This window comes from Salvelinus alpinus, chromosome 7 (assembly GCF_045679555.1).
Source record: "Salvelinus alpinus chromosome 7, SLU_Salpinus.1, whole genome shotgun sequence".
NCBI lineage: Eukaryota > Metazoa > Chordata > Actinopteri > Salmoniformes > Salmonidae > Salvelinus > Salvelinus alpinus.
Genome location: NC_092092.1, coordinates 77,130,019 through 77,157,417, shown reverse-complemented (window position 1 = coordinate 77,157,417; position 27,399 = coordinate 77,130,019). Strand labels below are relative to the sequence as shown.

The window sequence follows — 27,399 nt, the reverse complement described above, 5'->3', positions numbered from 1 at the left end:
AAACATGGGCTCCTACCAACACCCTGCTGAAACATGGGCACCTACCAACCCCCTGCTGAAACATGGGCTCCTACCAACACCCTGCTGAAACATGGGCTCCTACCAACACTCTGCTGAAACATGGGCTCCTACCAACACTCTGCTGAAACATGGGCTCCTACCAACACTCTGCTGAAACATGGGCGCCTACCAACACTCTGCTGAAACATGGGCTCCTACCAACACCCTGCTGAAACATGGGCTCCTATCAACACTCTGCTGAAACATGGGCTCCTACCAACACTCTGCTGAAACATGGGGACCTACCAACACCCTGCTGAAACATGGGCTCCTACCAACACCCTGCTGAAACATGGGCTCCTACCAACACCCTGCTGAAACATGGGCTCCTACCAACACTCTGCTGAAACATGGGCTCCTACCAACACTCTGCTGAAACATGGGTTTCCTACCAACACCCTGCTGAAACATGGGCTCCTACCAACACTCTGCTGAAACATGGGCTCCTACCAACACTCTGCTGAAACATGGGTTTCCTACCAACACTCTGCTGAAACATGGGCTCCTACCAACACTCTGCTGAAACTTGGGCTCCTACCAACACTCTGCTGAAACATGGGCTCCTACCGTAACAAAGCTGAAACATGGGCTCCTACCAACACCCTGCTGAAACATGGGCTCCTACCAACACCCTGCTGAAACATGGGCTCCTACCAACACCCTGCTGAAACATGGGCTCCTACCAACACTCTGCTGGAACATGGGCTCCTACCAACACCCTGCTGAAACATGGGCTCCTACCAACACCCTGCTGAAACATGGGCTCCTACCAACACCCTGCTGAAACATGGGTTTCCTACCAACACTCTGCTGAAACATGGGCTCCTACCAACACTCTGCTGAAACATGGGCTCCTACCAACACTCTGCTGAAACATGGGCTCCTACCAACACCCAGCTGAAACATGGGCTCCTACCAACACCCTGCTGAAACATGGGCTCCTACCAACACCCTGCTGAAACATGGGCTCCTACCAACACCCTGCTGAAACATGGACTCCTACCAACACTCTGCTGAAACATGGGCTCCTACCAACACCCTGCTGAAACATGGGCTCCTACCAACACTCTGCTGAAACATGGGCTCCTACCGTAACAAAGCTGAAACATGGGCTCCTACCAACACTCTGCTGAAACATGGGCTCCTACCAACACCCTGCTGAAACATGGGCTCCTACCAACACCCTGCTGAAACATGGGCTCCTACCAACACTCTGCTGAAACATGGGCTCCTACCAACACTCTGCTGGAACATGGGCTCCTACCAACACCCTGCTGAAACATGGGCTCCTACCAACACCCTGCTGAAACATGGGCTCCTACCCACACCCTGCTGAAACATGGGCTCCGACCAACACTCTGCTGGAACATGGGCTCCTACCAACACCCTGCTGAAACATGGGCTCCTACCAACACCCTGCTGAAACATGGGCTCCTACCCACACCCTGCTGAAACATGGGCTCCGACCAACACTCTGCTGAAACATGGGCACCTACCGTAACAAAGCTGAAACATGGGCTCCTACCAACACTCTTCTGAAACATGGGCTCCTACCAACACTCTGCTGAAACATGGGCTCCTACCAACACCCTGCTGAAACATGGGCTCCTACCAACACTCTTCTGAAACATGGGCTCATACCAACACTCTGCTGAAACATTGGCTCCTACCCACACCCTGCTGAAACATGGGCTCCTACCAACAGTCTGCGGAAACATGGGCTCCTATCAACACCCTGCTGAAACATGGGCTCCTACCAACACCCTGCTGAAACATGGGTTTCCTACCAACACTCTGCTGAAACATGGGCTCCTACCAACACTCTGCTGAAACATGGGCTCCGACCAACACTCTGCTGAAACATGGGCACCTACCGTAACAAAGCTGAAACATGGGCTCCTACCAACACCCTGCTGAAACATGGGCTCCTACCAACACCCTGCTGAAACATGGGCTCCTACCAACACCCTGCTGAAACATGGGCTCCTATCAACACTCTGCTGGAACATGGGCTCCTACCAACACCCTGCTGAAACATGGGCTCCTACCAACACCCTGCTGAAACATGGGCTCCTACCAACACCCTGCTGAAACATGGGTTTCCTACCAACACTCTGCTGGAACATGGGCTCCTACCAACACCCTGCTGAAACATGGGCTCCTACCAACACACTGCTGAAACATGGGCTCCTACCAACACTCTGCTGAAACATGGGCTCCTACCAACACACTGCTGAAACATGGGCTCCTACCAACACACCGCTGAAACATGGGCCCTACCAACACTCTGCTGAAACATGGGCTCCTACCAACACCCTGCTGGAACATGGGCTCCTACCAACACCCTGCTGAAACATGGGCTCCTACCAACACTCTGCTGAAACATGGGCTCCTACCTACACCCTGCTGAAACATGGGCTCCTACCAACACTCTGCTGAAACATGGGCACCTACCAACACCCTGCTGAAACATTGGCTCCTACCAACACTCTGCTGAAACATGGGCTCCTACCAACACCCTGCTGAAACATGGGCTCCTACCAACACTCTGCTGAAACATGGGCACCTACCAACACCCTGCTGAAACATGGGCTCCTACCAACACCCTGCTGAAACATGGGCTCCTACCAACACTCTGCTGAAACATGGGCTCCCACCAACACCCTGCTGAAACATGGGTTCCTACCAACACCCTGCTGAAACATGGGCTCTCACCAACACCCTGCTGAAACATGGGCTCCTACCAACACCCTGCTGAAACATGGGCACCTACCAACCCCCTGCTGAAACATGGGCTCCTACCAACACCCTGCTGAAACATGGGCTCCTACCAACACTCTGCTGAAACATGGGCTCCTACCAACACTCTGCTGAAACATGGGCTCCTACCAACACTCTGCTGAAACATGGGCGCCTACCAACACTCTGCTGAAACATGGGCTCCTACCAACACCCTGCTGAAACATGGGCTCCTATCAACACTCTGCTGAAACATGGGCTCCTACCAACACTCTGCTGAAACATGGGCACCTACCAACACCCTGCTGAAACATGGGCTCCTACCAACACCCTGCTGAAACATGGGCTCCTACCAACACCCTGCTGAAACATGGGCTCCTACCAACACTCTGCTGAAACATGGGCTCCTACCAACACTCTGCTGAAACATGGGTTTCCTACCAACACCCTGCTGAAACATGGGCTCCTACCAACACTCTGCTGAAACATGGGCACCTACCGTAACAAAGCTGAAACATGGGCTCCTACCAACAACACCCTGCTGAAACATGGGCTCCTACCAACAGTCTGCTGAAACATGGGCTCCTACCAACACTCTGCTGAAACATGGGCTCCTACCAACACCCTGCTGAAACATGGGCTCTTACCAACACTCTGCTGAAACATGGGCTCCTACCAACACTCTGCTGAAACATGGGCTCCTACCAACACCCTGCTGAAACATGGGCTCCTACCAACACTCTGCTGAAACATGGGCTCCTACCAACACCCTGCTGAAACATGGGCTCCTACCAACACCCTGCTGAAACATGGTCACCTACCGTAACAAAGCTGAAACATGGGCTCCTACCAACACTCTGCTGGAACATGGGCTCCTACCAACACCCTGCTGAAACATGGGCTCCTACCTACACTCTGCTGAAACATGGGCTCCTACCAACACTCTGCTGAAACATGGGCTCCTACCCACACCCTGCTGGAACATGGGCTCCTACCAACACCCTGCTGAAACATGGTGGGATCATCTGCTTGATCCAAAATATGTTCGTCTTTTTTTGAAGAGGGTACTGAAAGAAATTTGAAATGTCAAACTTGTTCAATATGTAGCCTCAGGGTACGAGGACAGGTTTATTATCTCCAGGTTCTGAACAGTTTTAGTGGGAGATGATCAACTATATTGCTACAGTAGAGGAAGAGTCTTCCTCCAATCAAGTTGTTGCTTAGTTTACATTCCATACAGCCAGACACAGAGCACGAGGGTAGTCTGTTGACTAACATTACCACCAAAGCTTCAATCAACGGTAACAAAGAGAATTAGCACAAAATTATCGCTGTAAACAAAAAATAAATCAAATGTCTTTTAAAGCACACCAACACAACAGCCTCCCCCATCACTGAAAGTGTACATTCACAAATAGCTGTTACATAAGAACAATGGCCTTAATTGCTCTCTAAAGAAAAAAGAAAAAAAACTAGCTAACACTTTTCCAATTGAAACGTAACCACTGGCAATATTACAAGTATTTTGACATGCTGCCCATGGCGAGGTAGGGAGGGAAGTCTTGTCTGGGTAATACATAGAGTTCTATCTCCAAATTCCTCTGTATTCTAATGGCCAGGATTGTTTGTTTGTTTAGATGCTGCATTGCATCGTACACTGGCCGCCATTGGATTGAATACTGCATATTTAACTAGCTGGCTATTCAACACAGGGAGATAGAAAGAGGTCTCAACTCAATCAGATGCAGGTAAAAATGCATATTGCCTTGATCATCATAATGTTGTATTCATCATAATGTTTGTGATGACCTTTAAATCAAGGTGTGCTTTAGTAGTAAACATTACAGAGTGTGCGGTTTCCCCACCTCTGCAATTGATTGAATTCAGATCTGAGTATATGAATCCTTCATTCTCCAAGTATAAATCTCATAAAAGACAGCACATATCTAAGTGCTAGACTGACAAGATCATCTTATATTGTATTAACAATATCTAGATTTATCTACCTAGCTATGACATCACATATCGTCATCAGCTCTATAGTACATCTCCTATAGTCTCCTAACCCCAGTCATCACCTCTATAGTACATCTCCTATAGTCTCCTAACCCCAGTCATCACCTCTATAGTACATCTCCTATAGTCTCCTAACCCCAGTCATCACCTCTATAGTACATCTCCTATAGTCTCCTAACCCCAGTCATCAGCTCTATAGTACATCTCCTATAGTCTCCTAACCCCAGTCATCACCTCTATAGTACATCTCCTATAGTCTCCTAACCCCAGTCATCACCTCTATAGTACATCTCCTATAGTCTCCTAACCCCAGTCATCACCTCTATAGTACATCTCCTATAGTCTCCTAACCCCAGTCATCAGCTCTATAGTACATCTCCTATAGTCTCCTAACCCCAGTCATCAGCTCTATAGTACATCTCCTATAGTCTCTTAACCCCAGTCATCAGCTCTATAGTACATCTCCTATAGTCTCCTAACGCCAGTCATCAGCTCTATAGTACATCTCCTATAGTCTCCTAACCCCAGTCATCACCTCTATAGTACATCTCCTATAGTCTCCTAACCCCAGTCATCAGCTCTATAGTACATCTCCTATAGTCTCCTAACCCCAGTCATCACCTCTATAGTACATCTCCTATAGTCTCCTAACCCCAGTCATCACCTCTATAGTACATCTCCTATAGTCTCCTAACCCCAGTCATCACCTCTATAGTACATCTCCTATAGTCTCCTAACCCCAGTCATCAGCTCTATAGTACATCTCCTATAGTCTCCTAACCCCAGTCATCAGCTCTATAGTACATCTCCTATAGTCTCCTAACGCCAGCTTGTGTTTCTAGCTCCAACAGTGCAGTAATATCTAACAATTTCACAACAATACACACAATACACACAAATCTAAGTAAAGGAATGGAATTAAGAATACATAAGTATACGGACGAGCAATGGCAGCATGGTGTGCTGCTGTGTGTGAAGTCAGTGTGAACCATTCAGCTAGTGAGGGTTATGGTGCCATAGTCACGTCTCATCTCCCATGGTGCCTCTAAAGGGGGTTGTAAATCTGTTGTCCTGGTTACCGGACAACATAAGGAGTCGGAGCTGCTCAGAGAGAGAGCGAGAGAGACTCTAGTTTCTACTGATGCCCTCTTCTTCTCTCTGTTTCTTGTGTAACAGTATAACTTTAGTACGTCCCCTCGCCCCGACCTCGGGCGCGAACCAGGGACCCTCTGCACACATCAACAACAGTCCGTTACACTTGCTCTCTTCTTCTCTCTGTTTTTCATTTCTTTCATTGCTCTCCCTCCTCTCTCGCTCTCTCTCTCATTCTCTCTCTCTCTCATTCTCTCTCTCTCATTCTCTCTCTCTCTCATTCTCTCTCTCTCTCTCCCTTCTCCTTCATCTCTCTTCCTCCCTCTCTCTCACTTTCTCTTCATCCATCCCTCTCTCTCTGTCCTCCTGCTGTCTCTGTCATCCTCAGGGAGTGTCTGAAGGAGACCATCTGTTGGTGTGTGTGTGTGTGTGTGTGTGTGTGTGTGTGTGTGTGTGTGTGTGTGTGTGTGTGTGTGTGTGTGTGTGTGTGTGTGTGTGTGTGTGTGTGTGTGTGTGTGTGTGTGTGTGTGTGTGTGTGTGTGTGTGTGTGTGTGTGTGTGTGTTGTTACTCCAGTCTAGCTTATTGTGACACCTGGCGTGGCTGAGCCCTATCTATGATCCATGCCCTTTCACCTTCCCACCCTCTGTGGTTGGACCAACAGGTAGTCAGAAAGAGGAGAGGTGGAGTGGTCATACACACACATTTACACACACACACACACTCCCTCTCTATGATCTGCTAATGTAGGACTACAGTATAGTATGTTGAGCAGATGCTTTCTAATCAGGGCTTATCAGGTCTGCAAAGATGTGTTGTGCCACACTGACCTTAATCACAGAGTTGAGAATTACCTTGTCTGGTAGAGGACGTTGAGTAGAGATTGTCTGGTAGAGGACGTTGAGTAGAGATTGTCTGGTAGAGGACGTTGAGTAGAGATTGTCTGGTAGAGGATGCTGGGTAGAGATTGTCTGGTAGAGGACGCTGGGTAGAGATTGTCTGGTAGAGGACGCTGGGTAGAGATTGTCTGGTAGAGGATGCTGGGTAGAGATTGTCTGGTAGAGGGCGTTGGGTAGAGATTGTCTGGTAGAGGACGTTGGGTAGAGATTGTCTGGTAGAGGACGTTGGGTAGAGATTGTCTGGTAGAGGACGTTGGGTAGAGATTGTCTGGTAGAGGACATTGGGTAGAGATTGTCTGATAGAGGACGTTGGGTAGAGATTGTCTGGTAGAGGATGCTGGGTAGAGATTGTCTGGTAGAGGACATTGGGTAGCGATTGTCTGGTAGAGGACGTTGGGTAGAGATTGTCTGGTAGAGGACGTTGAGTAGAGATTGTCTGGTAGAGGACGTTGGGTAGAGATTGTCTGGTAGAGGACGTTGGGTAGAGATTGTCTGGTAGAGGACGTTGGGTAGAGATTGTCTGGTAGAGGACGTTGGGTAGAGATTGTCTGGTAGAGGACGTTGGGTAGAGATAGTCTGGTAGAGGATGCTGGGTAGAGATTGTCTGGTAGAGGACGTTGGGTAGAGATTGTCTGGTAGAGGACGTTGGGTAGAGATTGTCTGGTAGAGGACGTTGAGTAGAGATTGTCTGGTAGAGGACGTTGGGTAGAGATTGTCTGGTAGAGGACGTTGGGTAGAGATTGTCTGGTAGAGGACGTTGGGTAGAGATTGTCTGGTAGAGGACATTGGGTAGAGATTGTCTGGTAGAGGACATTGGGTAGAGATTGTCTGGTAGAGGACGCTGGGTAGAGATTGTCTGGTAGAGGATGCTGGGTAGAGATTGTCTGGTAGAGGACGTTGGGTAGAGATTCAATCAATCAATCAAATGTATTTATAAGCCTTTTTTACATCAGCCGATGTCACAAAGTGCTGTACAGAAACCCAGCCTAAAACCCCTAACAGCAAGCAATGCAGGTGTAGAAGCATGGTGGCTAGGAAAAACTCCCTAGAAAGGCCAAAACCTAGGAAGAAACCTAGAGAGGAACCAGGCTCTGAGGGGTAGCCAGTCCTCTTCTGGCTGTGCCGGGTGGAGATTATAACATGGCCAAGATGTTCAAACGTTCATAGATGACCAGCAGGATCATATAATAATAATCACAGTGGTTGTAGAGGGTGCAACAGGTCAGCACCTCAGGAGGAAATGTCAGTTGGCTTTTCATAGCCGATCATTCAGAGGTAGAGACAGCAAGTGCGGTAGAGAGAAAGTCCAAAACAGAAGGTCCGGGACAAGGTAGCACGTCCAGTGAACAGGTCAGGGTTCAATAGCCGCAGGCAGAACAGTTGAAACTGGAGCAGCAGCATGACCAGGTGGACTGGGGACAGCAAGGAGTCATCAGGCCAGGTAGTCCTGAGGCATGGTCCTAGGGCTCAGGTCCTCAGAGAGAAGAAAGAGAGAAAGAGAGAATTAGAGGGAGGACACTGGATAAGACAGGAGAAATACTCCAGATATAACAGACTGACCCTAGCCCCCCGACACAAACTATTGCAACATAAATACTGGAGGCTGAGACAGGAGGGGTCGGGAGACACTGTGGCCCTGTCCGACGATACCCCCGGACAGGGCCAAACAGGCAGGATATAACCCCACCTACTTTGTCAAAGCACAGCCCACACACCACTAGAGGGATATCTTCAACCACCAACCTACTACCCTGAGACAAGGCTGAGTATAGCCCACAAAGATCTCCCCCACGGCACGATCCCGAGGGGGGCGCCAACCCGGACAGGAAGATGACATCAGTGACTCAACCCACTCAAGTGACGCACCCCTCCTAGGGACGGCATGGAAGAGCACCAGTAAGCTAGTGACTCAGCCCCGTAATAGGGTTAGAGGCAGAGAATCCCAGTGGAGAGAGGGGAGCCGGCCAGGCAGAGACAGCAATGGCAGTTCGTCGCTCCAGTGCCTTTCCATTCAGCTTCACACCCCTGGGCCAGACTACACTCAATCATAGGACCTACTGAAGAGATGAGACTTCAATAAAGACTTAAAGGTCGAGACCGAGTCTGCGTCTCTCACATGGATAGGCAGACCATTCTGTAAAATGGAGCTCTATAGGAGAAAGCCCTGCCTCCAGCTGTTTGCTTAGAAATTCTAGGGACAGTAAGGAAGCCTGCATCTTGTGACCGTAGTGTACGTGCAGGTATGTTACGGCAGGACTAAATTGGAAAGATAGGTAGGAGTAAGCCCATGTAATGCTTTGTAGTTTAGCAGTAAAATCTTGACATCAGCCTTAGCCTTAACAGGAAGCCAGTGTAGAGAGGCTAGCACTGGAGTAATATGATCACATTTTTGGGTTCTAGTCAATATTGTCTGGTAGAGTACGTTGGGTAGAGATTGTCTGGTAGAGGACGTTGAGTAGAGATTGTCTGGTAGAGGACGTTGAGTAGAGATTGTCTGGTAGAGGACGTTGAGTAGAGATTGTCTGGTAGAGGACGTTGAGTAGAGATGGTCTGGTAGAGGACGTTGAGTAGAGATTGTCTGGTAGAGGACGTTGAGTAGAGATTGTCTGGTAGAGGATGCTGGGTAGAGATTTTATGGGGTATTGCCTTGTTCATATCAACAACCACAGTCCACCGCTGATCCTTGGAGACGTATACTGTACGCATGTATTCTGTTTGGAAGCTTAGACCATGAACTGTGTTTGGAGAGGTAGACATATGTTGAGGAAGAATTTGAGGAATTTACCATTTCCCCAAATCCTTATCCCTTTGGTGGTGTTTGATTAGTGCCAGCCAATGTATTCAATATCTGAGCGAGTGGATTCTATTAAATCCATATGTCTAGGTCTAGCCTATAGAAAGCTGATGGGATCCTCCTCTTTTTAATAGAGGCCATCACTCTGTTTTCTCACGCAATTGCATAGCCTATAGAAATGTTGAGCAACAAGAGCTCATTGGCTCTCATGGTGTTTGATTAGATTTTCGGTTACATTTGCATTGATGTCAGAGTGATTAGAGGGACACTAATGCTGAGTACCTGGCAGTTAGCAAGTTTGGTAGGCTACTAATGACCATCAGCTGCATCAGAGCTTGGAGAAGCCTAATTACCGTGACTCAACAGTCACGTGGAATTTGACTGACTTCATGACACTCGGGACCGCCGGTGTGGTGGTAATAGGGTCACCTTAACAGCCCTATCCATGAGTGAGAAAGTTACAGAGGCATAAGTATCATACCCCCCCCTAAAGAAAAATGATAACCTCCCCTGTTATTGTAATGGTGAGAGGTTAGCATGTCTTAGGGGTATGCTAACCTCCCCTGTTATTGTAATGGTGAGAGGTTAGCATGTCTTGGGGGTATTATATTTGTGCGTCTATAACTTTCTTACTTATCATTATTCACGATTCATTCAGGACTATCCGTAATCATGGTAGCATCCACATTAATGTAGAAGTGTTAAGAAACATATTATATTCTTATTTACAATTAAAGTGACTCCAAATGACACAATACATTCTTTACCATGAATTTATTTTGGACACAACCAAATCAAACATCAAATGCATTCAACAAGTTTGTAGAGTCACAAGCTTGATGTAATCATTGCGTGCTAAGAATATGGGACCAAATACTAAACGTTTGACTACTTTAATACACATATAAGTGAATTTGTCCCAAAACTTTTGTTCCCCAAAAATGGGGGGACTTTGCACAGTTGAAGTCGGAAGTTTACATACACCTTAGCCAAATACATTTAAACTCAGTTTTTCACCATTTCTGACAAGGATTTTTACAAGGATTAAATTCCTTGTAATAATTCCCTGTCTTAGGTCAGTTAGGATCTTCACTTTATTTTAAGGATTTGAAATGTCAGAATAATAGGAAGCTTTAACTTCCTGACTGATGTCTTGATATGTTGCTTCAATATATCCACATAATTTTCCATCCTCATGATGCCATCTATTTTGTGAAGTGCTCCAGTCCCTCTTTCCCTGTTAAAAAGTTAACAGGGAAAGACCATAGTAACACTGCAAAAAGACTAGAAATCATGGTGAATAACAATCTAACACAGGATGCAGTCGAAATAGCATTAGCCTTCAATTCCTACTTTATTGGTCTCGGGGTGTTTCCAAGGGTATGGAAGTCGGCCATAATAACGGCCATCTTTAAATAGGGCGACCCTGCTGACGTGAGTAACTACAGGCCCATTAGTATACTACCTGTGGTGTTAAAGGTTGTTGAAAAGTGTGTAGCAGAACAACTGATTGCCCAACAGCCCCTTCACATTACACTCCATGCAGTTTGGCTTCAGAGCGAAACACTCCACAGAAACGGCCAACTGCTTTCTTCTGGAAAATGTGAAGTCCAAGATGGACAAAGGGGGCGTTGTTGGGGCTGTGTTTCTGGACCTAGGGAAGGCTTTTGATACTGTTAACCATGAGATTCTCATCACAAAATTGTCCATGTTCAACTTTTCCCCCGATGCCTTGAGATGGATGAAATCATACCTTGAAGGCAGAACTCAGTGTGTCAGAGTGAGCAATGAGCTGTCGCCCACTCTTAGCTATGATGTGGGCGTGCCCCAAGGGTCAATACTGGGGCCCCTCCTGTTCAGCCTGTACATTAATGACCTGCCTTCTGTCTGTACTGGGTCTGAAGTTCAAATGTATGCAGATGATACAGTGATATATGTGCATGCAAAGAGCAAACAACAAGCTGCACAAGAACTCACTACTGTAATGGTCCAGGTTACAAACAGGCTATCAAAGTGCTTGATAGGAAGCCCAATAGCCATCATCACTGTTACATCCTCAGAAACCATGAGCTCCTGAGTTGGGAAAATCTTGTGCAGTACACCGACGCATGTCTTGTATTCAAGATCCTAAATGGCCTAGCTCCTCCCCCTCCACTCAGTATTTTAGTTCAACAGAAAGCCCAAACATATGGCAGCAAATCCACAAGGTCTGCCATGAGAGGTGACTGTATAGTTCCCTTAAGGAAAAGCACCTTTAGTCTAACAGAAACCCATCCCCACAGCAGCAGATCCACAAGATCTGCCATGAGAGGTGACTGTATAGTTCCCTTAAGGAAAAGCACCCATAGTAAATCCGCTTTCTCTGTGAGAGCTTCCCATGTCTGGAATACACTGCCATCAGACACACATAACTGCACCACATATCACACTTTCACAAAGTGCATGAAGACATGGCTAAAGGTCAATCAGATTTGTGAACATAATCCCTAGCTGTGTATTGCCGCGTTCCATGTTGTCTGTTGTCTGTAGCTTGTGAGGTATGGAAACACTTTGTTGCTTTTATGAATTTTGTCTTGCTGCTTTTTGTCCTATGTTGCTCTGTCTGTATGCTATGTCTTGCTTGTCCTATGTTGCTCTGCGTGTGCTCACTGCTCAATGATTGTCTATATTGTAATTGTTTTTAATAACCTGCCCAAGGACTGCGGTTGAAAATTAGCCGGCTGGCTAAAACCGGCACTTTTACTGAAACGTTGATTAATGTGCACTGTCCATGTAAAAATAAAATAAACTCAACTCTTGCAGCAAATCACCTCCACAACATGATGCTGCCACCCCGTGCTTCACGGTTGGGATGGTGTTCTTCGGCTTGCGAGCATCCCCCTTTTTCCTCCAAACATAATGATGGTCATTATTGCCAAACAGTTCTACTTTTGTTTCGTCAGACCATAGGACATTTCTCCAAAAAGTACAATCTTTGTCCCCATGTGCAGTTGCAAACCGTAGTCTGGCTTTTTTATGGCGGTTTTGGAGCAGTGGCTTCTTCCTTGCTGAGCGGCCTTTCGGGTTATGTCGATATAGGACTCGTTTTACTGTGGATATAGATACTTTTGTACCGGTTTCCTCCAGCATCTTCACAAGGTCCTTTGCTGTTGTTCTGGGATTGATTTGCGCTTTTCGCACCAAAGTATATTAATCTCTAGGAGACAGAATGCGTCTCCTTCCTGAGCGGTATGACGGCTGCATGGTCCCATGGTGTTTATACTTGCGTACTATTGTTTGTACAGATGAACGTGGTACTTTCAGGCATTTGGAAATTGCTCCCAATGATGAACCAGATTTGTAGAGGTCTACAATTTTTTTATGAGGTCTTGGCTGATTTCTTTTGATTTTCCCATGATGTCAAGCAGAGGCACTGAGTTTGAAGGTAGGCCTTGAAATACATCCACAGGTACACCTCCAATTGACTCAAATTATGTCAATTAGCCTATCAGAAGCTTCTAAAGCCATGACATGATTTTCTATAATTTTTCAAGCTGTTTAATTAAATGCACAGTCAACTTAGTGTATATAAACTTCTGACCCACTTGAATTGTGATACAGTGAATTAAAAGTGAAATAATCTGTCTGTAAACAATTGTTGGAAAAATTACTTGTGTCATGCACAAAGTAGATTGTTTGTTACAATACATTTGTGGAGTAGTTGAAAAATGAGTTTTAATGACTCCAACCTAAGTGTATGTAAACTTCCGACTTCAACTGTACATACATATACACTTTTTAAAATAGAATATAGCTTTATTATTCCCCACAAACCCCACCACCCCTCCTCCAATTGGAGTAAACTAATAAACAATAACACGTAGGCTTCTACCTTCAGTTTATACATACTATACACATTTTACAGACACAATCTGTTTTACAATAGTTATATTTTGTTTGTTTTTAGTCCTGGCCTTCCTCTATTTCTGATGTCCATCCGATTTTATTTCTATTTGTGCTATTTCACAAAAGGTTCGAACCTATATACATTTTACAGACCCCGTGTGTTTTACATTGTTTATCTTGTTATTAGTCCCATCCTTCAGCTCCATTCATCCCCTCCCATCTATCTCTCAACATCATCCATTTTGGATTTATATTCGCCATACATTTTTCAACTGTGCTGTGATGCTTCTCAAAAGTACTGAACCTTTCTATTCTCATAGTTTACACGGATTGTAAATTAAAAATAGACATTTTTGCTAAAATAATTATTATATTATTGATCGATTGACTATGACTTTTCAAATCACCCAGTATTGCTACCTGCAGTGTTAGTTCTAGGTAAATGTTGAAATTCTTCAGCCATTCCTGGACCTGTGACACAAAACGAGCTACATATGGACAATACCAAAATAAATGATCTATGAGCTGGGAAGATTGTAACTACCATATATATAGCATTCTATTGGTTGCAAGAATGTTGTATAATAATTAAAGTTTTGAATAAGGCATTGTTTTGCGTGTCAATTCATAAACCATGTGCCATGGAATCGGTACATCGAAAATCTCTTCCCAACTATTTTGCAATTTATATGCACAGCTGTCAATTTTTGGTCCTTAAATAAAACTGGTATATATTTTTATTTATCACAATTTTCCTTAACCAATTCTGGTCTTTAATGCAGGGCCGACAGACAAGTTCCTTACTTTTTCCCCCTTCCACTTGCCTCTCCCATTTTTGTGGTAATGCTGCAATTAGTTGGTTGTAATTTTTGGTAGAGCAGACATTTCTATGTCTGTGTTAGTTGCATGTGTAACATAACTCCATATTTTTTTGTATATTTAAAGACAAGATAAATTCAAGAATAGTCTGATTAGTGACAATACCCTATGACTTGTGAATGATATATTTTCTGCTCGGAAATGAGAGACTGATGAAGTGTGTGCAGCACAAAGAAACAAAGCAGAGCTCATGTCTTTCATGAGACTTTTTTCAAATCATCATTAGAGTTGCATCATGCAGCCTAAGAATGCCCCAAAAAATCACAACAATATAGCCCAATGTTTGCATAACAAGTAAAGTGGCCAAATAACTTCTTTAAATGAAGCACATTAATCCGCTTTACAACGGGTGTAGAGCCTAACTGGCATACATAAGCAGCGCGTGAGTTTCAAGTTTGAGGAAGATCATTTTCACCATACAAATGCACCTTTCTAATTAAAGCATTACATGCATAATCGCATTTGCGGTCACTTTTAAGAATGGTGTTTTCATACCAATGGTGCATTCGCACTTATAGCCTACTACCATGTGCGCGCATTGCTGCGCTTATGATGTGAAGAAATAGCCTAATAGTTTATCAACATTTTAAGCTAAACGTTCTGTTACATCAGCTGCATTACTTAAAAAAGGTTTTTGATGCTAGTAGTTGTATAACTTTGGGATCCCACAACTATCCCAGACTATGTTTGGAATATTTGTTTCTTGCACAGAATATGGGGGATAGTAGATTGACATAGACTAGTGCTTTTGCTGTCCGTTAGGTCTACTCATCTTGTTGGCTGACGAAAAGTAAATGTGGACAGTTCTTCCAATATCTTCAATATGCACCTCGGAATTGGATAACGACGTGCACAGTTGCGTCCCCAATGTGTCTGTCTTCACTTGTAGCCTGTGAGAAAGACCTGATCACGTGACGGAGAGCCATGTCTGTGAGAGTGGTTTTGGAGAGCGCCCAGCCGGGAGAAGGGAATTATAATTATTATATTCAGCCCAAGGGCACAACGGCCACAGGCCGCAAAAGGCATGGATTTCTTTAAGAGAAATTATGGCCACACAAAGAGGATGCCCGCCGGGTAATTCTAGGCATGATCAAGTGCTTGTCAATTTATGAATGAGAAGCTGATGTAGGTGTACAGCCTGTGCAAAAAACATACCTTTCATGTGACTTTTTTCAAATCATCATTAGAGTTGCATCATACAGCCTTAGAATGAATCAAAGCATATAGCCAAGCGTTTGTATCACAACTAAAGTTACATAAATAACTCTACATTAAGCGTATAGTAGGACCTGTTTCTTTGTAACTGCCCAAGATAGAATAGCCGCATGTGAGCACGCCCCCAAATGTTTGGAAAAAATATCCTTTCTATTTTATTCAGCTTTGTTCAATTGTATTCTTCATACTATAAAATAATGTAAAATAATGCCACGAAATTCTAAGCAAATCTTGACTGCTAAATGAACTAGTGTAGCCCACAGCCATATGGCAAAGCCATATCAGAGCCTAACATAATGACAACTCAGAGTATGCTGTTCTGTTCTTCTGAAATAGACTACGTTTTCTTCATATCATGATTTTTTAGACCTGTCTAACATAAATAATGGATTTACTGTGATGGTGTAGGCCAGTGGTTCCCAAACTTTTTATAGTCCCGTACCCCTTCAAACATTCAACCTCCAGCTGAGTACCACCTCTAGCACCAGGGTCAGCGCACTCTCAAATGTTGTTTTTTGCCATCGTTGTAAGCCTGCCACATATACGATACATTTATTAAACATAACAATGAGTGTGAGTTTTTGTCACAACTCGGCTCGTAGGAAGTGACAAAGAGCTCTTACAGAACCAGGGTACAAATAATAATATAATAATAATCAATCATTTTGCTCTTTATTTAACCATCTTACATATAAAACCTTATTTGTTCATCGAAAATTGTGAATAATTCACTACTCACGTGCTACCTGTCCCAGACCTGCTGTTTTCAACTCTCTAGAGACAGCAGGAGCGGTAGAGATACTCTTAATGATCGGCTATGAAAAGCCAACTGACATTTACTCCTGAGGTGCTGCACCCTCGACAACTACTGTGATTATTATTATTTGACCATGCTGGTCATTTATGAACATTTGAACATCTTGGCCATGTTCTGTTATAATATCCACCCGGCACAGCCAGAAGAGGACTGGCCACCCCTCATAGCCTGGTTCCTCTCTAGGTTTCTTCCTCGGTTTTGGCCTTTCTAGGGAGTTTTTCCTAGCCACCGTGCTTCTACACCTGCATTGCTTGCTGTTTGGGGTTTTAGGCTGGGTTTCTGTACAGCACTTTGAGATATCACTGATGTACGAAGGGCTATATAAATACATTTGATTTGATTTGACTACAGGTTAATGAGAAAGGTGTGCTTGAAAGGATGAACATAACTCTGCAATGTTGGATTGTATTGGAGAGAGTCTCAGTCGTAAATCATGTTCCACACACAGTCTGTGCCTGTATTTAGTTTTCATGCTGGTGAGGGCCGAGAATCCACTCTCACATAGGTACGTGGTTGCAAAGGGCATCAGTCTCTTAACAGCGTAATTTGCCGAAGCAGGATACTCTGAGTGCAGCCCAATCCAGTAATCTGGCAGTGGCTTCTGATTAAATTACATTTTCACAGAAATGCGTGTTGCAATTTCGATGAGGCTCTCTTGTTCAGATATCGGTAAGTGGACTGGAGGCAGGGCATGAAAGGGATAACAAATCCAGTTGTTTGTGTCATCCGTTTTGGGAAAGTACCTGCGTAAATGCGCACCCAACTCACTTAGGTGCTTTGCTGTATCACATTTGACATTGTCCGTAAGCTTGAATTCATTTGCACACAAAAAATCATACAATGATGGAAGACCTGTGTGTTGTCCTTGTTAATGCAGACAGAGAAGAGCTCCAACTTCTTAATCATAGCCTCAATTTTGTCCCGCACATTAGATATAGTTGCGGAGAGTTCCTGTAATCCTAGATTCAGATCATTCAGGCGAGAAAAAACATCACCCAGATAGGCCAGTTGTGTGAGAAATTCGTCATCATACAAGCGGTCAGACAAGTGAAAATTATGGTCAGTAAAGAAAACTTTAAGCTTGTCTCTCAATTTAAAAAAACTTTTCAATACTTTGCCCTTTAATAACCAGCGCACGTCTGTATGTTGTAAAAGTGTTACATGGTCGCTGCCCATATCATTGCATAATGCAGAAAATACACAAGAGTTCAGGGGCCTTGCTTCAACAAAGTTAACCATTTTCACTGTAGTGTCCAAAATGTCTTTCAAGCTGTCAGGCATTCCCTTGGCAGCAAGAGCCTCTCGGTGGATGCTGCAGTTCTACCCAAGTGGCGTCGGGAACAACTGCTTGCACGCGCGTTACCACTCCACTACGTCTCCCTGACATGGCTTTTGCTCCGTCAGTACAGATACCAACATGAGCAGCAGCTACGTTTGGCTACATACGGACCACTAGTGGAATTCCCGCGAGAGACTAACGGTTAATGTGATTGGATGTTAATTATTTGACAAGGCTACCTGTATTTGACATTGTGTTGTTATTTCTCTGAACACGAGATGGTTTAATTATGTTTTTGGCAGTGAAACGAGGCTACTCAGGCGAGAGAGAAAAAACTCACCCAAATGTATATGTTGAAAAATATAAATGGACTGTTTGAAAATGTGAAGAAAAAAAAGAATACAGCATTGCACATTATATTCTTAAATGTTTTTATTTAACCATTATTCGTACCCATAGGCTGGCTACCTGTGGCCTGCCGGTTCAGATTGGATATGTTAAGCCTAATACAGAGGCTATTTATTTTGGCTGTTGCCAGTGTAGGTGATATGTGATATGAACACAGAGTCTATTGAGAGGTCCTCTGGGACATCAGATGATGTAACATTCTATTGCCCATCATACAGCTGTGCCTGAGCCCTGGAGACACAGTTATAGTGTGTGTGTGTGTGTGTGTGTGCGTGCGTGCGTGTGTGCGTGTGTGCGTGCGTGCGTGTGCATCCCTCTCTCTCTCTCATGTGTTTGGGACAGAGCCCTAGAGATGTGTTTATAGTGACTCAGTGTTAACATGAACACACATGTCCCAAAGAGAGGCTCAATGTCACACGCCATCATGTGAAGATGGTACTCAGTAGAAATGTCTAGTCCGTGGAGTTCATGTCCTGTACATTGGAAACTTGTAGAGCCCTGTAAAACAACTAACTGCCTAGGCTTGTGTTTTCATGTTACTCTCCACTCGAGGCATAAGCCATAGCTGAAGGATTTATTACCATGACTCCAATAGTTCTGCATATATTTCACATAAAGCACTTCTCCTCATCATCTCTACTCCGTGTTCGTAAAATATCGGAACATCGGAACATTTCAAACTAAAGTACAAAAAATAATAATAATAATGTTTTTGTTGAAATAAAGGCCTACGCTAAAGAGGTCATGATTTACGAGGGAACAGTTCTAGTACATGTATGTTATTCAGGGCCTCTTAGCTTCCATCTCTCCTGACTTTTCTCTCAGTGTCACAACACAACAGCATTCATAGATACATATGGTTCTCATCACGGCGGGTCGATAGACAGGGTGATATGTGACCGTCCAGGGAGGCTCAACATTGATTTCCCATAATGTAAACATGACATGTGGTCACACAGCCTTTTTATTTGACCAACAATCATGTATTCCAATCAGTCAGGATCTCAGTGGAGAGCCGGAGAGCTTGATAGTTTAACCTGGGACCCAAAAGGAATCGACCTCAACCAGGTGTCCAGTGTTAACCTGGGACTCAAAATGAATCGACCTCAACCAGGTGTCCAGTGTTAACCTGGGACCCAAAAGGTATCGACCTCAACCAGGTGTCCAGTGTTAACCTGGGACCCAAAAGGTATCGACCTCAACCAGGTGTCCAGTGTTAACCTGGGACCCAAAAGGAATCGACCTCAACCAGGTGTCCAGTGTTAACCTGGGACCCAAAAGGTATCGACCTCAACCAGGTGTCCAGTGTTAACCTGGGACCCAAAAGGAATCGACCTCAACCAGGTGTCCAGTGTTAACCTGGGACCCAAAAGGTATCGACCTCAACCAGGTGTCCAGTGTTAACCTGGGACCCAAAAGGAATCGACCTCAACCAGGTGTCCAGTGTTAACCTGGGACCCAAAAGGAATCGACCTCAACCAGGTGTCCAGTGTTAACCTGGGACCCAAAAGGAATCGACCTCAACCAGGTGTCCAGTGTTAACCTGGGACCCAAAATGAATCGACCTCAACCAGGTGTCCAGTGTTAACCTGGGACCCAAAAGGTATCGACCTCAACCAGGTGTCCAGTGTTAACCTGGGACCCAAAAGGAATCGACCTCAACCAGGTGTCCAGTGTTAACCTGGGACCCAAAAGGAATCGACCTCAACCAGGTGTCCAGTGTTAACCTGGGACCCAAAAGGTATCGACCTCAACCAGGTGTCCAGTGTTAACCTGGGACCCAAAAGTAATCGACCTACCTTTGGGAAACACAAGTGCATCCCTGTTAGTGTTACATCATTGACTAACCCTGTATCCTCTGTGTCTGTTCCAGGGTTCCTGTCTACAGGGGACCAGGCAGCTAAGGGAAACTACGGCCTACTGGACCAGATCCAGGCTCTGAGGTGGATCAGTGAGAACATTGGATACTTCGGAGGAGACTCAAACCGTATCACAGTGTTTGGATCTGGGATAGGAGCGTCCTGTGTCAGCCTGCTCACCCTCTCACACCACTCTGAAGGTAGGAACACACTCTGTCCATGACTGGGATGGGACGGAGGGGATTGGGTATGGGATGTCTCTGTGTCAGAATCAGTTGAGGAAGTCTGGTATTTAGTTTAGAAATTATTTTAGAAAGTGGGCATCTGGATAGATTTAAGAAAGGTGGTGTTTGGCATTGGGTTTCATCTGAGTACTGTCCTGAGTGTCTGGTTTACAGTTGATGTACTGAGATAACTGCTTTTGGGATTTGTTATCCCGAGATGCTCGAGGGGGTAAAACGGAACCCCAGCCCCCTAAATCCTGTATAACGGAACAATTCAATCATCCAATCAAGACGGATGTTGTTTATCTAGTGGCTAACGTCATGCTTCAACCACTCAATGGAGATTGACTGTCCTGTTGCTTAATAATATGAGAGAAGGTATGTGTAGGTTAACCCAGCTAGTGGTGGATGTGCTATATAGTCCTGTATGTCCTGCAACCGAGCTCATGAAGGTGACGCGGCTGTTTATTAGACTGTGGCAGTATGCTAATACACAGAGACACACACACACGCACTCACAGAGACACACACACACACACAGGGGACGGGATGGACAGTGTAGAGGGCATGCTGCTGGATAGTCCGGAAAGTCAATCTGTAGATGTTCTATAGAGGGTCACACTACCAACAAACTATCTGTTAAGGTTACAGGTTAGGTTCAGAATAAAGGTTAGGTTAGGGTTAGGGATAGGATTAGGGTTAGGGTTAAGATTAGGTTTAGGGCTAGGGTTAAGGTTAGGTTTAAGGTTAGGGCTAGGGTTAGGGTTAGGTTTAAGGTTAGGGCTAGGGTTAAGGTTAGGTTTAGGGCTAGGGTTAAGGTTAGGTTTAAGGTTAGGGCTAGGGTTAGGGTTAGGGTTAGGTTTAAGGTTAGGGCTAGGGTTAAGGTTAGGTTTAGGGCTAGGGTTAAGGTTAGGTTTAAGGTTAGGGCTAGGGTTAGGTTTAAGTTTAAGGTTAGGGCTAGGGTTAAGCAATTTTTACGCAGTCGCCATGTAATGCTACAAATGAGCAAGGACCATGCACAGAAACACGTTACATGGCAGGTCGTCAAGGAAGGAAGGGCGGAAGGAAGGAAATAAGGGATAAGTAAACCATTCATTACCATAATTGTCTTTATACCAACTGGGAATTCCTGGCTTGACTTTATGATAAAAGCGCCCCCCACCATGCGGTTGGTGGTCGCCTTTATGCAGGGTTTTCTTTCTGCATTTTTTGCGTTTCTCCAATTACAGGACACAGTATTTGCGTTTTGTGTTTCTAATTGGCATTAATGCATTTTTTATTCAGCCTTCATATTGCTATGCTCCATGTAGCATGATATTATACAGCCTCAGAAACCAGCTCCTCTCTGCCTCCTCCACTCTAAAGTGGATATTACCGGGGCTGCTGCAGCTTTTTGCCTCTTGAATAGAAATGTATGATGTCCTGGTACGCGGTGTGACCAGATCAACAACATGATGCCCTGGTACGCGGTGTGACCAGATCAACAACATGATGCCCTGGTACGCGGTGTGACCAGATCAACAACATGATGCCCTGGTACGCGGTGTGACCAGATCAACAACATGATGCCCTGGTACGCTGTGTGACCAGATCAACAACATGATGCCCTGGTACGCGGTGTGACCAGATCAACAACATGATGCCCTGGTACGCGGTGTGACCAGATCAACAACATGATGCCCTGGTACGCGGTGTGACCAGATCAACAACATGATGCCCTGGTACGCGGTGTGACCAGATCAACAACATGATGCCCTGGTACGCGGTGTGACCAGATAAAGCAGAACAGAGTGAAACTAGTGAGATGGTTGGTAATTGAAGTAGGAAGCTTTCCATCACGACAGGGCCTCTTGTGAGAAGTGTCACCCCCTACTCTCTCGCCGCTCTCTCTCACTCTCCACTCTCTCTCTCTCTCTCTCTCTCTCTCTCTCTCTCTCTCTCTCTCTCTCTCTCTCTCTCTCTCTCTCTCTCCACTCTCTCTCTCTCTCTCTCTCTCTCTCTCTCAATTCAATTTAATTCAATTCAAGGGGCTTTATTGGCATGGGAAACATGTGTTAACATTGCCAAAGCAAGTGAGGTAGATATTATACAAAAGTGAAATAAACAATACAAATTAACAGTAAACATTACACATACAGAAGTTTCAAAACAATAAAGACATTACAAATGTTATATTATAAATATACAGTGTTGTAACAATGTACAAATGGATAAAGCACACAAGTTAAAATAAATAAGCATAAATATGGGTTGTATTTACAATGGTGTTTGTTCTTCACTGGTTGCCCTTTTCTTGTGGCAACAGGTCACAAATCTTGCTGCTGTGATGGCACACTGTGGAATTTCTCCCAGTAGATATGGGAGTTTATCAAAATTGGATTTGTTTTCAAATTCTTTGTGGATCTGTGTAATCTGAGGGAAATATGTCTCTCTAATATGGTCATACATTGGGCAGGAGGTTAGGAAGTGCAGCTCAGTTTCCACCTCATTTTGTGGGCAGTGTGCACATAGCCTGTCTTCTCTTGAGAGCCATGTCTGCCTACGGCGGCCTTTCTCAATAGCAAGGCTATGCTCACTGAGTCTGTACATAGTCAAAGCTTTCCTTAAGTTTGGGTCAGTCACAGTGGTCAGGTATTCTGCCACTGTGTACTCTCTGTTTAGGGCCAAATAGCATTCTAGTTTGCTCTGTTTTTTTGTTAATTCTTTCCAATGTGTCAAGTAATTATCTTTTTGTTTTCTCATGATTTGGTTGGGTCTAATTGTGCTGTTGTCCTGGGGCTCTGTGGGGTGTGTTTGTGTTTGTGAACAGAGCCCTAGGACCAGCTTGCTTAGGGGACTCTTCTCCAAGTTCATCTCTCTGTAGGTGATGGCTTTGTTATGGAAGGTTTGGGAATCGCTTCCTTTTAGGTGGTTGTAGAATTTAACGGCTCTTTTCTGGATTTTGATAATTAGTGGGTATCGGCCTAATTCTGCTCTGCATGCATTATTTGGTGTTCTACGTTGTACACGGAGGATATTTTTGCAGAATTCTGCATGCAGAGTCTCAATTTGGTGTTTGTCCCATTTTGTGAAATCTTGGTTGGTGAGCGGACCCCAGACCTCACAACCATAAAGGGCAATGGGCTCTATGACTGATTCAAGTATTTTTAGCCAGATCCTAATTGGTATGTTGAAATTTATGTTCCTTTTGATGGCATAGAAGGCCCTTCTTGCCTTGTCTCTCAGATCGTTTACAGCTTTGTGGAAGTTACCTGTGGTGCTGATGTTTAGGCCGAGGTATGTATAGTTTTTTGTGTGCTCTAGGGCAACGGTGTCTAGATGGAATTTGTGGTCCTGGTGACTGGACCTTTTTTGGAACACCATTATTTTGGTCTTACTGAGATTTACTGTCAGGGCCCAGGTCTGACAGAATCTGTGCAGAAGATCTAGGTGCTGCTGTAGGCCCTCCTTGGTTGGTGACAGAAGCACCAGATCATCAGCAAACAGTAGACATTTGACTTCGGATTCTAGTAGGGTGAGACCGGGTGCTGCAGACTGTTCTAGTGCCCGCGCCAATTCGTTGATATATATGTTGAAGAGGGTGGGGCTTAAGCTGCATCCCTGTCTCACCCCACGACCCTGTGTGAAGAAATGTGTGTGTTTTTTGCCAATTTTAACCGCACACTTGTTGTTTGTGTACATGGATTTTATAATGTCGTATGTTTTACCCCCAACACCACTTTCCATCAATTTGTATAGCAGACCCTCATGCCAAATTGAGTCGAAGGCTTTTTTGAAATCAACAAAGCATGAGAAGACTTTGCCTTTGTTTTGGTTTGTTTGGTTGTCAATTAGGGTGTGTAGGGTGAATACATGGTCTGTTGTACGGTAATTTGGTAAAAAGCCAATTTGACATTTGCTCAGTACATTGTTTTCATTGAGGAAATGTACGAGTCTGCTGTTAATGATAATGCAGAGGATTTTCCCAAGGTTACTGTTGACGCATATTCCACGGTAGTTATTGGGGTCAAATTTGTCTCCACTTTTGTGGATTGGGGTGATCAGTCCTTGGTTCCAAATATTGGGGAAGATGCCAGAGCTAAGGACGATGTTAAAGAGTTTTAGTATAGCCAATTGGAATTTGTTGTCTGTATATTTGATCATTTCATTAAGGATACCATCAACACCACAGGCCTTTTTGGGTTGGAGGGTTTTTATTTTGTCCTGTAACTCATTCAAGGTAATTGGAGAATCCAGTGGGTTCTGGTAGTCTTTAATAGTTGATTCTAGGATTTGTATTTGATCATGTATATGTTTTTGTTCTTTATTCTTTGTTATAGAGCCAAAAAGATTGGAGAAGTGGTTTACCCATACATCTCCATTTTGGATAGATAATTCTTCGTGTTGTTGTTTGTTTAGTGTTTTCCAATTTTCCCAGAATTGGTTAGAGTCTATGGAGTCTTCAATTACATTGAGCTGATTTCTGACGTGCTGTTCCTTCTTTTTCCGTAGTGTATTTCTGTATTGTTTTAGTGATTCACCATAGTGAAGGCGTAGACTCAGGTTTTCCGGGTCTCTATGTTTTTGGTTGGACAGGTTCCTCAATTTATTTCTTAGATTTTTGCATTCTTTATCAAACCATTTGTCATTGTTGTTCATTTTCTTCGGTTTTCTATTTGAGATTTTTAGATTTGATAGGGAAGCTGAGAGGTCAAATATACTGTTAAGATTTTCTACTGCCAAGTTTACACCTTCACTATTGCAGTGGAACATTTTACCCAGGAAGTTGTCTAAAAGGGATTGAATTTGCTGTTGCCTAATTGTTTTTTGGTAGGTTTCCAAACTGCATTCCTTCCATCTATAGCATTTCTTAATGTTACTCAGTTCCTTTGGCTTTGATGCCTCATGATTGAGTATTGCTCTGTTCAAGTAGACTGTGATTTTGCTGTGGTCTGATAGGGGTGTCAGTGGGCTGACTGTGAACGCTCTGAGAGACTCTGGGTTGAGGTCAGTGATAAAGTAGTCTACAGTGCTACTGCCAAGAGATGAGCTATAGGTGAACCTACCATAGGAGTCCCCTCGAAGCCTACCATTGACTATGTACATACCCAGCGTGCGACAGAGCTGCAGGAGTTGTGACCCGTTTTTGTTGGTTATGTTGTCATAGTTGTGCCTAGGGGGGCATATGGGGGAGGGAATGCTGTCACCTGCAGGCAGGTGTTTGTCCCCCTGTGTGCTGAGGGTGTCAGGTTCTTGTCCAGTTCTGGCATTTAGGTCGCCACAGACTAATACATGTCCCTGGGCCTGGAAATGATTGATTTCCCCCTCTAGGATGGAGAAGCTGTCTTTATTAAAGTATGGGGATTCTAGTGGGGGGATATAGGTAGCACACAGGAGGACATTTTTCTCTGTTAAGATAATTTCCTTTTGAATTTCTAGCCAAATGTAAAATGTTCCTGTTTTGATTAATTTAATGGAGTGAGTTAGGTCTGCTCTATACCAAATTAGCATTCCGCCTGAGTCCCTTCCCTGTTTCACACCTGGTAGTTTGGTGGATGGGACTACCAGCTCTCTGTAACCTAGAGGGCAACCAGTGGGTCCGTCTCCGCTATACCATGTTTCTTGCAGGATGACAATGTCTGCATTACCGATTTCTTTGGTGAAGTCCGTGTTCCTGCTCTTTAGGCCAAAGGCAGATGACCTCAGGCCTTGGATATTCCAGGATGATATAGTGAAGGCTTTTTGTTCCATAAAGTGTCCAATGTTGTTGGCCGTGTGGTTTGGCCTCAGGCCAGTAAGTGTGAGCAGAGCCTGCTGAGCATCTGGTACATGCCGTTGGCTTGGGCGAGTGTAAGAGTGGGGGTTGGGCCTGTTTGCCCGCTCACTACCTGGGCGTATGTGTGACTTCCATGTTGATGCCCTCTTTGCGGGGGTGGGGTGCATGGGGTGGGCAGGAGTGGCATAGGTCTGATTGGAGGGGGCCTAAATGGGGTGTGGGCATGGTTGATGTGGGGGTGTGTTGATTGGTTGGGGTGGGGGTGTGGATGTGTCTGGGGGTGCTGTGGTCTGGATGTAAGTCCTCTTGGCGTGGGTCCTCTATGTGTAGGTCCACGGGGGGGTCCTGCAGGTCTTGGAGGGTGTCTCGCTGGTCTGGGTGGGGTGTCTATTGATCTGTTGCTCCTGTGTGAAGTGTTGGGGCTGCGTTTGAGAGCGATGTCCTTTAGAGTCCGGACAAAGGTGAGCACTGCTGCCTTATAGAGGTGGACCTGGTCATAGAGGCTGTTCAAGTCCAGGGTGGAGTGGTGGGCCAGGAAAACATTTGGTTTTGAGGCACAGTCACGGGAAATGCTTGCGTTTACCCGCTGTATTGTAGCAGGGTGGAAGTCTTTTCGTGGTAGCAGGGTGGAGATAACCACTTGTGCATTGGGGAAAGTAGAAGAAGCTTTTTCAATCACTCCCTTCAGTGCTGTGGCCACCCTTTCCTGCTTTGCTCTCAGGTCGTTTGTGCCTGTGTGTATTATTATGTGGCTAGGTGAGCCTAGTTTGTCCTCAGACAGAAGGTCTAGGGCGCACTGGGTGTTTGGACACCAGAGTTTAGACACACTGTGTTTGGGAAAAAGTTTTTTTTCTTCTATATATTTCCCATTTGAGTCCATAAGGAGAACAATCTGTGTCTTGTGTTTGTTCTCAGTGGGTGTGGGGGGGTTGTCAGGAGGGCTATCAGGGTGGCTGACAGGGGGGGTGCTCAGGGGGGGTGAGAGCTGCTGGGCTTGGGGTTTTTCTTTTGTCTGTTCTGCTGTGATGTTGACTCTATGGTCAGGGTCTGGTGTGGACTGTTCTGCTGTGGTGTCGAGACTTTTGTCCGGTGCTGAGGTGGGCTGTTCTGCTGGCGTCTCTGTGGGGATGGCCACCTCCCTAGTGGGTTGTTCTCTGTCACATGCCATCCCCCTCAACCTCTCCTCCAGCAGTCTGATCCTCTCCTCCATCCCCCTCTCCCTCTCCTCCAGCAGTCTGATCCTCTCCTCTAGTGCTTTGTTCTGCTCCTGCTTCTGCTCTTTCTCCTGTTGAAGTTGTCTCACCACTGTCCAGAGTGCAGATATGTCTCTCTCCACCTCCAGCTCTCCTGGTCTGGTTAAGGGGTTGTTGTGCTGGACTGTTGTCTGGGTCTGTGCTGACTGGAGTGTAATCACCTGCTGTTCCAGCTCCACCTGCCTTACCTCCAGCTGGGTGAATTTATCCTTCATTTCAATGAGGGA

The 27,399-nt window shown here is 45.1% G+C and overlaps 1 protein-coding gene across 3 annotated transcripts in view; it reads left to right on the top strand.

Moving 5' to 3' along the window:
• The window catches only part of nlgn3a (neuroligin 3a), a 429,434-nt gene that overhangs the window by 261,102 nt on the left and 140,933 nt on the right, over window positions 1-27,399 (top strand). For all 3 annotated transcript variants that reach the window (XM_071411753.1, XM_071411755.1, XM_071411754.1), the window contains one exon: window positions 19,955-20,140. In XM_071411753.1, coding sequence (XP_071267854.1) covers window positions 19,955-20,140 — 186 coding nt within the window. The remainder of the gene's footprint in view (window positions 1-19,954; window positions 20,141-27,399) is intronic.